General features: G+C 50.4%; 1 protein-coding gene across 11 annotated transcripts in view; it reads left to right on the top strand.

Annotated features, from left to right (window-relative positions):
• Positions 1-17,075, top strand: part of ARVCF (ARVCF delta catenin family member) — a 337,170-nt gene that overhangs the window by 222,431 nt on the left and 97,664 nt on the right. The window contains exon 1 of one of the 11 annotated variants that reach the window (XM_074206518.1): positions 15,483-15,550. The exons of the other annotated variants lie outside the window; for them this stretch is intronic. Within the exon in view, the coding sequence (XP_074062619.1) occupies positions 15,530-15,550 (21 nt within the window). The 5' untranslated portion in view covers positions 15,483-15,529. Of the gene's footprint in view, positions 1-15,482; positions 15,551-17,075 lie in introns of those variants that run through there. 11 annotated transcript variants of the gene reach the window in all.

Here is a 17,075-nt window from a genome sequence, read left to right as displayed (position 1 = left end):
TCTCTATGGCTGCCTGAAGGTTTTTGCACCTTTACCACTAGGGCTGCTCAATTCCCATCTTATCCAGCCTAGCCTGCCTGGCATTAAAATGAATGATCTGAATTAAAAAGAAACTGAGGTACAAAATTACCAAGCAAATCATTAATGATTTAATAGCAGGGCCAGCGCTTATTTTTATAACAGAAAAAAGGAATAAAAATTAGGATACTTGTTTTGAATATAATTCTACTGGACAAGACAGGTCATCTGACTAGTGTGCTTCTCCCAGTCTTTCTTAACCCCACTGTAACATCAAGCTGTCATGATGAGATGACCCTAGTTGACCTTGTCCTACAGGTAATATCTTTTGCAATCAGAAGGCTTCCTGGGAACTAGGAACTTATGGTTTGTTGTTAGTAGCCATCCCTGCCATCTTCTAGCCACCAACCTTCAAAGATTCCATTATTCAATTTAATCTCTAGCACAAGAAAAAAAGGAGGCTTATCCACTCAGACTTTAGTCAGCCCCCCTTTCTCTAGCTGCCAGAAAGGGGAACTTAGCCTTCAAAAGAGCATTGTAATCCTATGATTAGTTTATTCTTACAAAGATATGTTTTACTCTAAATTATTTGCTACCAAATGATAACCTTTTATCAATCTATCTATTCACTGAATCTATAGGTAACATAAACTTCAGAGAATGTCTGTGTTAGTCTGGCTTAGCTGTTAGGGCCAGCTTTTCCTAAAGAAAGGAGTTTAATCCTACCATCAAACTAAAAATAAATCCAAGGAATCAATACTAACTGATTTCTTTTTCACCAGCTCCTCGGGATCAGCAATTGGAGTTTTATGACTTTTTGAGGGTCATAGACCCCCTTTGGCTACATCCATTGAAGCCTATGGATACCGTCTCAGAACAATATTTGTAAATGCATAAAATACAATACATAGAATTACAAAGGAAACCCATTGTATTGAGTTGTTACCAAATTTAAAAAACAACTGAGGAACCTCAGGTTAAAAAACCCTTAGCTAGAAAGGACTTTCATATATATATATATATATATGTATATATATATATATGTGTATATATATATATACATATATATATATATGTATATATATATATATATGACCAAAGATCCTTATTGCTAAGTTATCTGCAAAAATCAGTCACCCAGGGACTTCCCAACACTAAAAACACTTTTCCTGAGATTCCCATAATTCTATCACAAGAGAATGTTGGACCAATGCAGAGTGACAGACTGGACAGTGAATAGTAGGGAGGCTGGTGAATGAAGGTTCATGAACAGGCCAGACCTATGCCTTAAGAAGACCAACCAAGAAGCAGAGGAAGGACAGGCTGGAGAAGGGACAAATTGGAGGCAGGGAGACCAGGAAGGAGACATCTTCCTTTTAAAATTACTAAACCAATTTAATTTTCCAGGGCTTAGCATAGCACCTGCACATAGTAGGTACCTCATAAATCCTTGTTGATTGATTGATCCTGGGAATCCTGGGGACCATTTCCAGGGTGGTAGCTTCATGTGACTGATTACTTTTCTCTCCCTCCTCAACAGAGGGGTCCCCATCCCTGTGTTCCTGGAGATGTTCCCAGGATTTTCTCTGGGCACCTTCAGGTGCCGAGCTGACATCTCAGGACATTTCTTGAGTCTCAGAAAGCAATTATTTTAATCAACTGTGCAATAGACAGTAGGACATGAAATTTAAAGGAATCATAGGAAAATCAATTCACCAATCAATTAATACATATTATACATCTACTATGTTACTTCTTTGTGAACTTTATTGAAAGGTTGAGAACCAAATAATGATAATCACTAATGTTATAATATCATTTATATATATATATATATATATATATATACCCCATTTGATCCTCATGAATTATGAAAAAGGCATTATTTCCACTTTACAGTTGAGTAAACTGAGGCCAGGAGGTGTTAAATGACCTGCTCAAAGAACAAAGATCCTCTTGGGGCTATTGGAGAATGGCTTTCATTGGGTGAATAGATAGTGTGATCTAGTGAGCACAGACCCAGGAGACCCAAATTCAAATCCCTTCTCCACCATCTTTGTGACTTTGGGCAGCTAGGTACGACATGGATAGAGAACCAGGCCTGGGGTTAGGGAGAATCAAGTTCCAATCTTGCCTCTATAACTCATGACACATCACTCAACCTCTTCTGCTTTAGTTTCTTCATCTTTAAAGTGGAAATGAAAACACCTACAAATGCTATTTGTAAAGTACTTAAAGGTCAAGCATCTGGTACATAGTAGGCACTTAATAAATGTTTATTTCCTTCCTCATCAGACCTTTTTAATTAGCTCATAGGATCCTACATTTTGAGCTTAATAAAACCTCTAAGGTTCTTTAGTTTAACCTCCTTGTTTTTACAAATGAGGTGTCTGAGTCAATTAGCCAAGTTAAGTTATGTCATTAAGCATTTATTATGTACCTGCTGTCTGCCAGGCCCTGCTAAGCACTGGGCATACAAAGAAAGGAAAAGTCAACCCATCTTCCAGGATCTGACAGTCTGATGGCCAACGGCAGGATTTGAATCCAGAGCCTCTGACCACCTGATCTTTCCACTGAGAGTTGGACTAGATTGTCTCCATTCCTCATTTTCACTCAGAATCCCCGATCTCAGTGATCTTGACCCAGAGGGTCCAGGGTCTGACCCAGAGTGCCAACTAACAGTGGAGGTGGGAGGGGCTCTGGGGCTGCTTCCCCTGGACCCTTGCTGCCACCCCTGAGCCTCCTTTGTCTTTTGGAAGGGCTGATGTTTGGAACTGACCCAGGTTCCCTGAACCAGTCAGATCCATTTTACCTTCTGACCTAACGGGCATCTCCTGGCTCAGAGCTCTTGGGAGGAGCCCTAAGGTGACAGGAAGACATAGGACTTGGCACTGGTCAAATTGGTTTGGACAGAACAGAGTAAACAAAATCAGGAAACAACCATGACATCACTGCTCACCAACCAGAGCTCTGTTCTCTCCCTTGCCCAGCCAGCCCCTCCCTCACTCCTCTGAGCTGACTGCTTGGTGGGCTGGCATCCTAAGACTACAGAGCCTGGAACTAGTAGGGAGAGACTCTGTGCCTGAATGAAGTGGCATCCCTCAGCCTCTGCTTCCCCAGAGATGGGGAACTCACTACCTCATAAAGCTCCCCTGCTGTCTACCCTTCACCCTTTGTGTCCTTCCTCTCAGGAATCTCAGGTCAAGGAAAACAGGGTTGAGCTCCCTTCTGTGTAATAGCCCTTCCAGTATGTCAACAGTGTCCCATCTGGGTCTTTTCCTTCTGTGAGTGGAACAAGATGAGTGGGAGCGTGATAGATGAACAAGATGGGTAGGGGAACCCTCATAGTCTGAGATGCAGGTTCCTAGTAGGTCTGCTCTAGAGCTACAAGGAACTTCAGAGGTCACAAACTCCAAACCTGTCATTTTATACATGAGAAAACAGACCCAGAAGTATCTAGAGGAAGGGGAGATTTGCACAAAGTCCTTTCTGCCTCTTTCACCCCTATCTCTGAGTTGGGAGTCAGAGAATCCCATCCATAATGAAGTAGGAATTCCCTTCCAAGTATCATTGAAGAGTAGCCAGCTCCCATGGGAGACCCCTGGGTGGGGTAGCACTTGAAACCAACCCCCTGTGGGAGACCTCTAGGTAGGGACAGACCTTGGAGCCAGACCCTATGGGAGACCCCTGGGTGAGGACAGACCTTGGAGCCAGACCCTATGGGCAGCCCTTGGAGCTAGCTCCTCCTTTGTATTGTGCTGAAATCTGCCTCTCCACAGCTCCCCCTCCCCTGCCCCTCTGCTTTCCTCTGGGGCTGCAGAGAACTAGACTAATCCCTCTTCCACTTGACAGCTCTTCAAATATTTGCAATCTCTGATGTATCTCCTCTGAGTCTTTGCTTTTTTCTTGGCTAAACATCCCTAGTGTTCTTTCAACTGATCTTCAAAACAATGCTGAAACCAGGGTGAGGCAATCAGGACTTTGTTCCAAGGCAGCAACATTTGGAGGTTGGGACAGCCCCATTCCAGGGGGTGCTTCTTCAGTGATCATCTCCAAAACTTTTGTTCAGGGCCTACTGTCTGCATGCAAACCCAAAGTGTGAAACAGCTCTTCCCCTCAGTGGCCAACCCCAGGCCTCCCCCATACCCAGAGAACACCTCCAGCCATACTTCAGTTGCAGAAACCTCCCAGGCTCCTGGGGCAGGCTGACTTTCCATTAACAGCCGGACTTGAGATGAACTTCTTGTCCAGCCTCCCCCTCTCTCCCCCTTGTTTGAGGTGCTAAAATTCCTAGTTAACAGCTCTGCCTCTCAGGTCACCTTCCTCTGGACATGCTCCAGGTTTTTATCAGTCTCTTTCCTGAAATGAGACTCTGGGGATGACTAGAATACTCTGGATGTGCCTGGGTTTCAAGCCACACTGGCTCTGGTCCTCTCCTCCCCAGCACCCCTCATTCCTGGTCATCTTTTCTGGCCCCACTCCAACTTTCAGGATTTCAGTACTTTAAGGCAGATTCAATTTCCTGTGTGCATCCCTCCACCGAGTCAGGTAGAGACCCCTCCCTGCCTTAGCAGAAGTTGAGCTTGGGGAATAGCTGTGACTGAAAAAAAAAAAGCATCAACCCTGTCACCCATTAGTGAGGAGTGTTCTTTTCTTAGCTTGCTGACCCTCCAGTGACTTATCTGGAGCCCAATGCCAAGCCCTTCCGCAAAACCCTTCCCAGCTTAAGCTTAGTCCAAGGGTCTGTTTAAACTCACATAGACAGATAGGTAGATAGACAGATAGATATGTAGGTAGGTAGGTAAATGAGAGATATGACATGGATGAATGAATGGTTGGATGGAGAGATGGATGGATAGATGGATGGCTGAGTGGGTGGGTGGATGGATGGATGGATGGATGGATGGATAGATGGATAGAAAGATGGATGGATGAAGAGAGAGAGAAATAGATTATAGAGGACTAGATCTATAGAGACATAGGGGGAAGGAGGGAGGGGGAGAGAGAGAGACAGACAGACAGACAGACAGACAGACTGGGCAGGGGGTACCAAAGTCAGTTAATGCTTGCTTGAGAAACAAGTTTCCAAGTGAGCACTTTCATCTCAGAAATCTAAGAATTCTACATCTCAGGACTTGAGTTTCTTGTGGATTGCTAACTGTGATGGACCAGTGTTAACCTGCAGATTTATCTTGTAACTCGCCCTGAACATTTCCACACACACACCTGTAGATTATAGATAGACATGAAATAGTTTGTAAATATTTACCACGTGCTGATCCTTGTGCTAAGAGAAGGGAATTCAGATAATACCCTGCCCTTGAAGAACTTTCTCCCAATTGGGGCAGAGAGCCCAAGGAGAGGACCTGGAAAGGGTCAGGGTTTGGGGTGGGAGGATGGCAGGAAACAGCAGGGATGGCTGGATTTCAGACAAGATAAAGCCAAGCTCACGAAGGTTGGGGAAGCAGGGAGATGGCAGAAGTGTGTGTGTGGGGGGGGGGGGAGTGGGAAGCAGTGATGACTGGAATGAATGTAAAGGGAACAAGCATTTATTAAGCACTTACTGTTAGGCAGACACATTATAAATGAGATCTTGTTTGATCCTTGCAACAACCCTTCAAGGCAGGTACTATGATTATTCCCATTTTACAGATGAGGAAACTGAGGTAAACAGAGGTGAAGTGACTTGCCCAGGGTCACACAGCTAGCACAGCACATGAGGCTGAAACTTAGGCCTTCCCATCTTCAGAAACATGGGTCTCCCAGCAGTCACCTAAATAACTAATCACCAAGCATTTAATGCTCTCTTAATGTGTGATGGGGAGTTTCCATTGGAGTTTGGGCAGAGTTGACTTGCACAGCATGGCCTCTCCAGACCCTGCCCCCTCTGTCCCCATCTCTCATGAGCCTGCTGTGGCTTAGTTAGAAGAGGGCTGTGTGGACAGACTATCTCTGAGGAAACTCAGGGCTGGGTCTGTTTCTGGCCACAGATGGGCCCTGTGGATGCTGGGTGGGGGCCTTTGATGTCCCGAGGAGACAAAGCATCCTTTAAGAGAGCTTTTGGGCAAGAAAGTGGTTTTGGTTCCATCAGTTGCCCCATCACAACTCACAACCCCCTACCTTTGACCACTCCCACCATAGGCATCCTCCCCCTTGGGAAAGACTCAAAGCAGCTGGACAGTGCTCTCAATTTTTCCAGCTCATTCTCCTGTGTCTACTGGGTGAGGACAAAGGCAGCTTAATGATAGCTAAGTTCTGAGGTTTTACTTCTTCCTAAATGACCTTCAAGGGCTTCCCCCTTCCACTGAGGTCAGCCTGAGAAGAACTGATTCAGCGTGGCCTGAATCTTGGACACAATACTGGGAGGGACCTTAGGAGTCAAGGAGCCCAACTCCATCACTTTACAGTTGGGGAAATTGATTGATTGATGACTGAATTGTTCAATGACTTGCCCAAGACGGTGCAGGCAGGAAATGACAGAGCCAGGATTCAAGCTCAGGTCTCTTGTTCCAAGTTCAGTTTTCTAAATTCAAAGTGTTTTTCCTGTTGCTCAGCACTACCTACCTCTAGAGCTGGAAGGGATGTGAGAGGCTATGGAGCCACTTCATTTTGGGGTTCTTACCACACTCGGGGTAAGGGACCACAGGAAACTGTACCCTCAGTTGGGGGGTTCAGTGGAGAATGGAAGGGAAGGACAGGGATGGAACTCTGCTGAGATAAATAAAGTGCCAAACCCTCTAAATGTGATGCCTGGACCAGAGCTCCAGTTAGCCTACCCTCGTTACAGCACTCTGAAAATTATTTGAACTGGTGACATTTGGCATCAAAAAACAAGGGCTATAAGGGCATTGGAGACTCTCAATTATCACTGATTTTACATATGAGGAAAAGGAGGGCAAGGAAAAGAATATGACTACCCAAGATCATTTAACTCCTCTGGTGTCCAAACTAGACTCAAGGTTAGATCTCTGCCTCCAAACCTAGCATGCTTTCTTATACAATGTGGTGCTGTAATCTTTTTAAAAAATAATTTATTTTCTTTTTATATCTTTTCTTTTATAAACTGTATTTCAAATGATTTTCCACCACTCCCCCTCCCTCGTGAATTGAGAAAGCAGGAGAAACACAGCCCATGTTACAGACATTTATAGTCAAGCAAAACAAAATCCTACATTGGCCACATACAAAAGAATTGTGTCTCCAACTGCATTCTGGGTCTACCATCTCTCTGTTAGGCATGGTTGATGTGCTTCATTGTGAATCCTCCAGAATTGTTGTCACTGCCTTCATTTCCAGTTATATCTTCGCCCCCCACCATAGAGCCATCCCTTATAGCAAAATTAGAAAAGAAAGAAAAGCATTCAAAACCAAACAACATATCGACCCAACATGACAAGATATACAAAGTCCCCCCCTGTAGTCCCCCACCTCTGCAAAGAAGAAGGGAAATGCATTTTCTCACTTCTTCAGAGACAAACTTGACCACTATATTTACAGAGTTTGTTAAGTTCTGTCATTGCTGTTTTTTTCATTTCTGTTGTTGTAGTCATTGTGCATGTTCCTCTCATGTTTCTGTTCTCATCACTCTGTGTCAGTTCACAGAAATCTTCCCAGGCTTCTCTGAATTCTTCCTACTCATCACTTCTTAAAGTGTTCTTCTCCAATCTGTGGATGACAATGTTATTTTCCATTCTTGCAAAAAAAAAGCCCCCGGTTGGGCTGTATCCCTGAGATCCCTAGATGTAGGATCTCTTGGTCAAATGGTCACTTTCTTAGCATTATTTCAAATTGTTGTTGAGAATTTTCAGACCAATTCAGAGATTCACTAGCAGTGACATGGTGGACCCATCTTGTCACAGCACCTTCTCCTCATTCTTTGTCATCTTTGCCACTTTGATGACTATGAAGTGAAATATCAGAGTCATTTTGATAAACATTTCTCCTATCTTAGTAATTTTGTGCAGTCTCTTAAATGATTGCACTTCCTATCTCTGTTTCTCTTTCAAATATTTTTTCTCTCCTTAGTCTAATATTAAAATTAATTTTCTTCCACCAAACCCCACATATAGTGATGCTGAGAGCTGGGACTCCAATCTAGCACTTACTTTGGAGCCAGAAAACCTGGGACAGCTAAGTGGCAGGAATTTCAGTGGATAGAGCAGAGGCAGAGAGACCTGAGTTTAAATCTGGCCTAACCTGGGCAAATCACTCTGTTTCCCTTAGTTTCCTTATCTGTAAAATGGAGATAATAAGAGAGTCTGCCTTTCAGCATTGTCATGAGGATCAAAGGATACACTATGAAAATGTTTAGTATAATATCTGGGCACTTTATAAATATTAGCTATTATTCAGTTTTAGCTACCTATATGACCATGGGCAAGACTCTTCCCCTCCTAGCCTTCACTGTCTTCATCTGTAAAATGAGGCAGTCAGTCTGGATGGCCTCTGAATTCAGAATGTCCTGGTCTTGCAGAAGTCAAGGTGGGACTGCATTAACCAGTCACCCTAGATAAGATCTGAATGAGTTCCCTTCCTGGTCTGTCTTAGCCTTAGGTTTCCTTGCTTTTAGACTAGTAGGCCACCATGTTGAGCTGCTGGTTTTCCCTTTGTGGCTGATCAGGACAGCGGGTCTTGGTCTTCTTCAGAATAAAACTCAAGAAAGAACCTCATAGGAACTCAAGAAATATGTGAAAATACTGAAGATTGAAATTGCCCCCATTTCTTTCAAACCTGGGAGACGGGCTAGGGTATAGAGAGGCTCATCCTTCTTTTGGAAACTCCAACAGGTAGAGGGCCTTGCCCATGATTGAAAAAGCCAGTTGGTATCCGAGATGGGATTTGGCCTAGGAGGAAGTATGGAAAGAGTACTGACCCTGGAGTTGGAGGACCTGAGTTCCAATCCTATCTGTGATGATCACATCATTCCCCAAGTCTCATTTTCCTCATCTAGATAATGATGGACTTGATGGCCTTTTTCCTTCTATGTATCCATAACCCTTCCTTCTCCTTGGGCCTCCATTTCAGATTGGACTGTGTGACCTCTAAATTTCCATCCCCCCAATCCAGAATTCTTTAGGCTTGGAATCCATTGGTGGGTTTCTCAGCTCTCAGGTCCTCACCCTGGGATGTCAAGATATGGAAACTTTCACTACCAGGGCATCCTTAGGAGCCATGGTCAGCATCTGTCTATGATCCTTGGTGAGGTCAAGCACCCCCCAAGTCTTAGAATCCTCCAGCTGGAAATGATCCCAGGCTTCCCTTCACAACCCTTTAAGGCAGGAAGCCCTTTATGGGAGCTCTGCCCAAATGTTCTTCAGATTTCATTTTAGGGTTCCTAGGGATGGGAAGCTTAGCTTCTCCCAAAGCATCCCTTTATATCAGTAATTCTAATAATTAGGACATTTTCCCTCATATTGAACTAAAATTGACTTCCCAGAAACTCCCCACTACCAGTCAGAGCTCTTACCATCAAGGATCAACTGTCAGACCTTGGGTATGGAACACAGAACCACTGGGCCCATGCTTGGGAAAACAGAGCTAGAGGACCCACAACCTAAGAAGCAGATGCATGTGCCAGGACTAGGAAGGCAAAGCATGTAGTCTATCTATGATACAGAACTCAGAGTCTGTGATCCAGGAGAGAGACCCATGGGGCCAGGATGTGGGAGAGAGAACTAGGGTAACTGGCCTGAGGGACAAAACCAGGGGCCAGTGACCTGGGAGAAACTGCTGTTTGTGGCCTGGGAGGCAGAATTGAGGGGCCCATGATCTAAGCTTCAGAAGCATCCATCTGTGGCCTGGGGAACAGAACAAGGGGCCCCATGATCTGGGAGACCAAACCATGAGTCTAAGGTATGGGAGGCAGAACTGAGGAGCCTTTGACCCAAGAGATGGAAGCCAGGGTTCAGCATTCAGGTGTCTGAGTTTTTTGCATCCGGACCCTTGGCCTTGGGCCTTGGCTGGACTACAGGGCTGGAATGTTGTCTGGCCTCTGAGAGCTTGCTTGGCAGTCACCAGGATCCAAACCAGGTCATTTGAAAAAGTGAAACTCAGCAAATGGGGTAATCCATGACTAGCCGGTTTAATTGCTTGCTGGTATTTGGGGAAAGGACGAGAAGCAGCTGAAATAATGAAACACGGGTGGACAAGCAGCGAGTGAGCGAGCAAACGAGAGGCTTTGGGGTTCATGGGGCCGTCTCAGTATCTGACAGGCCCTTGGCACCCATCAGGAGAATGCTCCAAGTTCAAATTCGTGTAAGGGAGTGGGCCTGGCCCCTGGGACTTCGAGGTCTAATGAATGGAAAAATGCTTCAGGTTAGACTGGGCCAAGCCTTGAACTCTCCAAGTCAGAGTAATCTGCAAAGGCAATCATTCCACCCCAGCCCTTTTTTAACCTGCTCCTTATTAAACCTATATTTACCCATGGAAATGTATGCTTCGGGGCCTAGAGAGGCTGTCTGCCCAGCTAAGTGTGGTGGGGGTGGGGGTGATCTGAGGACTGGAGCCTGGTAAGCTGAGGTCCCTGAGCATGGGGAGGGATGGAGCCAGGGACTTTCCAAGGAAGGGTACAAATGATAGCTCCCACACCAGTGTTCTCTGTCTCTGTGTCTCTTCTCTCTGTCTCTGACTCTCTATCTCTTTCTTTGTCTCTCTGTGTCTAGACACAGTCTGTCTCTGTCTCTCCCCCTGCCCTGCTCCCCTGAATGGTGCTGCCGTAGGGAGAGGGAGAGGCAGAGGCAGAGGCAGAGGCAGAGGCAGAGGCAGAGGCAGAGAGAGAGAGAGAGAGAGAGAGAGAGAGAGAGAGAGAATAAAACAGAATGGGGGGGGTGGAGAAGAGGAGATACAGAGAGATCCCTGGAGAGCTTGGGTCCCAGCAGTGAGTCCCGGCCCAGCCAGGTCTTTAAAGCCAAGATGCCTTCCCTCAGCTGGAGCAGATTGCTCTCAGGTATTGAGAGTCTGAGCCACCTGCTTGGGAGAAAGGGGTCCTCTAATTAGGAAATCACGGACTCTTGTGCCTTGGGATAGGTCATGCCTCAGTTTGGTAGTATGCAACATGGAGAGAGCATCTCTTTCCCCACATACGTCAATTTAGTCCATTCAAGAAACTGCCTCATGTGGGGGGCATGGGGTGAGATGCCCATTGGGTCAGGCAGCAGAGGGTCAGGCTGGTGATCTTGGGCTAGAAGGGACCACAGAAGCTATTTTGTAAAGAATGAGGCAAACCCAGCTCACTCACCCACCCAATGGAACATGACGAGTGGGTGAGATTTTGAGAGGCCAGCACAGTGCTGTGAGAAGTGTGAAGAGGCAGCCAGGAGGAGGGAGGAAGGAGGGCCAGATAATGTGGAAGTGTGTGAGCAGAGAGGAGAGGGTCTCTCAGCCTCACTGTGGGGTATCCCTGATAAGACTGTTCTGGGAGCCATGCCTACAACAGGCCCTGGAGTTCTGTTGGAAGCTTTAGAATGACAAAGGGAAGGGGAAAGACTTCAAGGTGCCCTCTGAGCTGTGGGCAGGCTGGGTCCAGGGAAATAGTCCACCCCAGTAGGCATCAGGGACTCCTAGGTCTAGAGCTGGGAGTAAGAGCAAAAGGAGCAGAGGAAGGGGGGAGGGACCTTAGAAGGTGGACAGTCGGAAGGTCTGGTTTGGTTGGTGGCCCCAGCTTCTGTCTCCCCTCCCCCAATCCATCAGCTTTCCTGGGCAATCTCTAATGGGGTCTCATTTGACTGCCTCCAATTAACCTTGTCCAGAGGATGTTTCTGCACATCCCTGAGGATCCCACTGAGTGGGGGTGGGAAGGGGGTGGGCTTTGTCCTGTGAGGAAAATAACAAACAGCAACTGTAGGGGATCTCTTCCACCCTCCCAGCACTGACATGCCCTGCCCTAGTCCTCCCCGGCTTTGACATCCCCTCTTCTAAGGCCCTCCTAGCTCTGACATTCTGTTCCCAACTCCCAACTCCCAACTCTTACCTTCTGTGTTCTAAGGCCCCCCAGCTGACATTCCCTGATCTTAGTGTCCCCCCAGCTCTGATAGGCCCTGTTCTAAGGCCCTTCCCAGCTCTGATTTTCTCTGGTCTATGATTGTGATGCCCCATGAGAACACCACGCTGGGAGACAAACCTGGGTGTTCACACCAAGAGCTGTGTGATCAGGGAACAATCCGTTCATGTCTGGGCCCCTCACTTTCCTTGTCTACAAATGATGTTGACTCTAGCATACTCTCCCTCATGGCCCACTCCAAAGGGCTATGGAGAGATGGAGGCTTGGCTGGTCTTGGCTGTTCTGGGCTTCTGTCCTGGTCTCCTTCCCCCTTCTCTTCCCCCTCCATCTCCTCCCCCCCACCTGACCCTCACCGGCATGGAGGACCCGCTCTAGCCCAGAAGAGCTCCCTAGAATACCTAAATAGACAGCAAATACTTGACCACAGAAAGTGAACACAAAAGTCTTTTTTCTTAACCTTCCTCTTCCCCATGGGGTAGGGGGGCTTGTCTCTTCCCTTCTGTTTTGACTCCTGCTTATGGGAGGTGTCTCAGTGGCAGCATGGCTGGGGGGGTCCAGGTTAGGGATCACATCGGGGTGTGGCATAGGAGGAGATCAGACTGGGAGAAGATTGGGTCAAAAGCTGGAAGGTACCTTTAAAATCCTGTCTTCCAGACTTCATTTGTTACAAAGGATCAGGCCCCATCCTTGGCCCACCTGGCAGCCAATTGGGAGCCTGCCCCAGGACTGTGACAATGACCACAAGATGCTGCAGGCCAGTCCTCCACAATTTTTTTAGATTCTCTTGGCCCTACTTAAGCAAGCAGGTGACACCGTGATTAGAGAACCTGAGTTCAAATCCAGCTTTAGATATTTATTAGTTGTGTGACCCTGACCAAATTACTGAAGCTCTGTCTGCCTTAATTTCCTCAAAAGGGGGGTCACACCTACCTCCCAAAGAGGTTGTAAGGATAAAATGAGATGTTGAAAAACTGCTTTGTACAATTCCTTACATCCAGTAGACACTTCATAAATCCTTGTTCTCTTCTCCTTCAGTTTACTTAGCTGGGAAATGGAATAGATGATCTTGGGAGTTTTCACCAATTCTGACATCCCCAGTTCTAATGACCCTCTGCCCAGCCCTGGCATCCCCTTTTCTAAGACCCTTCCAAGCTCTGACATATCCAGTTCTATGACCCCCCCTCCCCACTCTGGCATCCCCTGTTCTAAGGCCCTTCCCAGTCCCAACACCCCCTGTTCTAGGAGATCTGGCATCCTATATTCTAAGGACTTGATCCCAGGTATGCCAAGCCTTTATTTCCCTTTCCTCCTTAGGCCTCTTTTTCTGACCCCCACCCCCGACATTGGCCATTTGTCTCCCCTGGGAGCTCTCCACCCGTTTCCCTGGCAGTTTTCCTGCTGAGCCGGTGAGTGTGGTCCCAGGGCCTCTGGCCAGGTCAGGGCTTCCGGACCTCGGGGAGAGCTCTGATCACTCTGGGCTTCATTTTGCTGTCTGCTCTGTGAAATGTTCAGATTTCCAAAGTGCTTTTCTCTGGCCGGCCCTGGGTGGGAGGCAGGGTCAGGATCACTCGGTGAGATCCAAGTCTCGTTCAGGCTTTCATTAAAGGTTTCCTGCTCCCAGGCCCTGAGATGAGCTCTGGACGAGCAAAGAAAGCCCTGGATGGTCCCTGTGCTCAAGGAGCTCCCAGGCTAAAGGGATACATGGAATGTGCATGACAAAAGGATCTGCGGACTGCCTCATGGGCGGGACCGTGGGCTGGTAGGGACCAGCCACGGCTCCCAAAGCACAGAGGGATGGAGCTGGGTCGTGAAGGAGGGTAGGGAACTCCGATGTGATGGTGTGGATGGAGAACAGGCCCAGTAAATGAAGGCAGCAGGTGGAGCATTGAGCTTGAAGATATGTTGCTAGCACTCCCGAGGATGGCGGTGAGGGAAGGCGAAAGAAGACTGGGAAGGTGGGAAGAGGGCAAGGCATAAGGGTTTTCTGTTGGATCTTGGAAGTTCTAGGGAGCCCAGGGAGCTCCCGGAGCAGGAGAACCGTGTGTTCAAAACTAGGAAGTTCTAAAGACATCATCTGGGCAGCTTTGGGAAGGAGACTTAAGGCCGGGAAGCCAGTGTGAAGGGTATCTGTAGTCCTCTAGACGAGGCCTGCACCAGGCTTGGCTTTCTAAAAGGCAAGAAAGAAAAAAAATGAAATTATTCCTAGCATCCAGGAGCTTACATTCCACTAGAAAGTAACATTTACACCCAGAGGAGGTGAGCACCTGGCTTGGGGAGCTGCCCATGCAAATGCTGGGAGGTGGGAGGAGCATCCCCTGGATTCTGTTGGTTCTTGGGGGTGGATGGATGGAGCACAAGAGTCCGGGCTCCTTGATGACATTGGTCCTATCCCTGGTGTGGAGATACTCAGGAAAGGCTTGTGGGTGGGGTGGCTGCGAGAGCTAGAAAAGTGGATCCCCAATGGGGAGGTGGGGTCGGAGAGCCCCAGAAAAGCTTAGAGCCGGGGATGACCCGGCCAGACTGCAGGCAGCTGGGTGGGAAACGGGTTGGAGAGGGGCTAACAGGCCTGGAGGAGGAGACCCCAGATAGGCACGATGAGAGAGGGGCACATCTGAACCAGGGCCCGGGGGGCAGCCAGATGCCCTCTGCAGGGAGAGTCGGGGGTGTTTGGCAACTGGGTAGGTCTGTGGGGCGGGGGCAGAGCAGACAGATTCGGCTGCGCAGGAGGACGAGGGCCAGCTTCACTTGGGGGCACCTTTGCTGTGTGGGGGAGAGAATGCGGGGTCCCGCCCCTCCGTCTAGCCTGGGACGGCTCCCCAGGGCCCCTCGCGCTTCTCCCAGGTCGGGCCGGGCCCCCGTCACGGGATTCTGCAGCTAGGAAGCCCCTGCTGTATGCCGGGCCCACCAGGGTCGGGAGAGATGCCCCCTTCAGGCCAGCGCCCGCCCGTGCCCGTGCCCGTGCCCATGCCCAGCCGGGGCCGGGCCCCCGAGGAGGCTCGCGGCAGGCCTGGCTCCTGGGGAGCTTCTAGCCCCGCTTCGAGAGACGGGGAAACTGAGGCCCCAGAGGGGAGAGGAGAGGAGGGTCCCGGGGTCGGAAGGGGACGCCGCCCCCCGCACTTCTCCGGGAAGCCCCCCCCCCCGCTCCCCCTCATTCCTCGGCGCCCCCGCCCCGCCCCCCGCTGGGTGTGTCCGCGGCCGCTCATTGGCTGCTCCGGCTGCGAGTGTCCGTCAGGCCCCGCCCCCACGGGACCGAGTTCTGGGAGCCGGGAGAGGAGGAGGAGGAGGAGGAGGAGGAGGAGGAGGAGGAGGAGGAGGGAGCGGGGCGCCGGGGCCCGACAGGAGCCGAGCGGGGCGCGGCAGCCGGGGCCGGGGCCGGGCCGGGGCCAGGCCGGGCCGGGCCGCTCCCCTCCCGCCGCCGCCGCCGCCAGAAGCCCGAGCGGGGCCGCCCGCACCCCGAACCCCGCGCACCCCGCACCCCGCACCCGGGCCGCAGCCCGGCCCGCGCCCGCCCCGATGCCGGCCGAACTCACACAGGTTGGTGGCAAGTTCTCCGCCGCGCCCCCTGCCCCCGGCCCCGCCCCTGCTCCCCGGGGCCCCTTTGTCTCCCGAGGGTCGCCCTCCGGAGGCCCTGGTGCGCCCCAGCCCCGGCCGCCTGCCCGCCGCCACCTCCGGCCGGGAAGATGGGGGAGAGCTCCCCGCACCCCAGCCCCGCTGCCCCGGAGGGCCGCCCCGGACTTGGGGGCGCCCTGAGGCCCGGGAGGCCTGGCTGGGGAGGGTGGCCCCCCAGGGAGCGGCTTCATGCTCCCCCGACCCGGCCCTCCAGCCCCAGAAGTGGGGCCACGGCTGCAGGGAGCTAGTGCCCCCTCTGGGCTCCCAGGCCGGCTCTGGGAAGAGCTCCCCAGCCCGGCCTCGGGGGCTGGGGAAACTGCTCCAGCCCCCCCCCCGTTCTGGGGGAACCACTGGGGGACCTGTGGCAGGAGGAAGGGCCGCCTGGGGGCCTGGCTCTGAGGGGGGGGCGGTGAGCCCGGGGTGGAATCCGAGAGCAGAGTCAAGGGGGGCCCAGAGAAGCCGGCAGAAAGTTGAGAGATGGGGCCCGGCTTGGGGGGGGGGGGCAGCAGGGGAGTCCCCCTGCTGACCTGGACAAAGGCCTGGAGGGGTGGAGGGTGGCTGCCGGGGAAGGGGTGGGCATGCCGCTCCCTTGACTATTTCCGCTTGATGGAACTAAATAGGTTTTCCCAGGAAGGATGGCAGGTGTGTAGTGCTGCCTGCCGGGCAGTGGGAGCCTTAAGCTCCTGCCCCACACCCCACCCCACTGGGGTTGGTAAGGAGGCTTCCGGCCTCCCTCCCGCCCCTGCAAAGGCAGGACCTGGGGCTCAGAATCCAGCCCGGGGTGGCTGGAAGGGCACAGGACGCCAGGCTGCCAGGCTCTGGAGAGGAAAGCCCCACCCCAGACCCCACAGCCTGTCTCAGCTGGCCAGGACCCCCCCCCCAGACCACCCAGTACCCTTCATTACATCCCCGGGGAAGCCTCTGCCTGGAGACCTCCAGAAATGGGGACCTCCCATCTCCCTGGGCAACCACTTCTACTTTGGGGCAGCTCTCCGAGTTGGGAAGTTTTGTGTTCGGGGTTTGTTCTCTCAAAAGATGAGCCATCCACCGGGGCTGAAAAGCCCAGTGAACTCTGGGTCTCTGTGGGCTGAGGGCCAGACAACTTGAGTCATGGGGTCTCTACGAAAAGCAGGGTTCTCTTCCCAGATCCCTCTACCCAGAAGGACATTTCTCAAAGATCAGTAGGAGGCTTTTTGTATTCTGGGCTAGAGAAGGAAATGTTCAAAAGGAGGGCCATTAGGTGTGGGGTTGGGACAAGCCCTCTTGACTCTCTTCTGCCCAAGCCCAGTAGAATATGCCATGGTCTGGAACTGCCCGCTGGAGTCCTGGCTCCAGATAACTGCTGTTTGACTTGGGGCCTCACTTTCTCTCCTGTAAGCTGAGGAGGCTAGACCAAGATTCCTTCCCTCCTCTGTTTTAATGATCTGATTCTTTGAGGTTAAAACCTACT

This window comes from Macrotis lagotis, chromosome X (assembly GCF_037893015.1).
Source record: "Macrotis lagotis isolate mMagLag1 chromosome X, bilby.v1.9.chrom.fasta, whole genome shotgun sequence".
NCBI lineage: Eukaryota > Metazoa > Chordata > Mammalia > Peramelemorphia > Peramelidae > Macrotis > Macrotis lagotis.
Note: the sequence above shows the minus strand (reverse complement) of the source record. Positions and strands in the feature narration are given on the sequence as shown.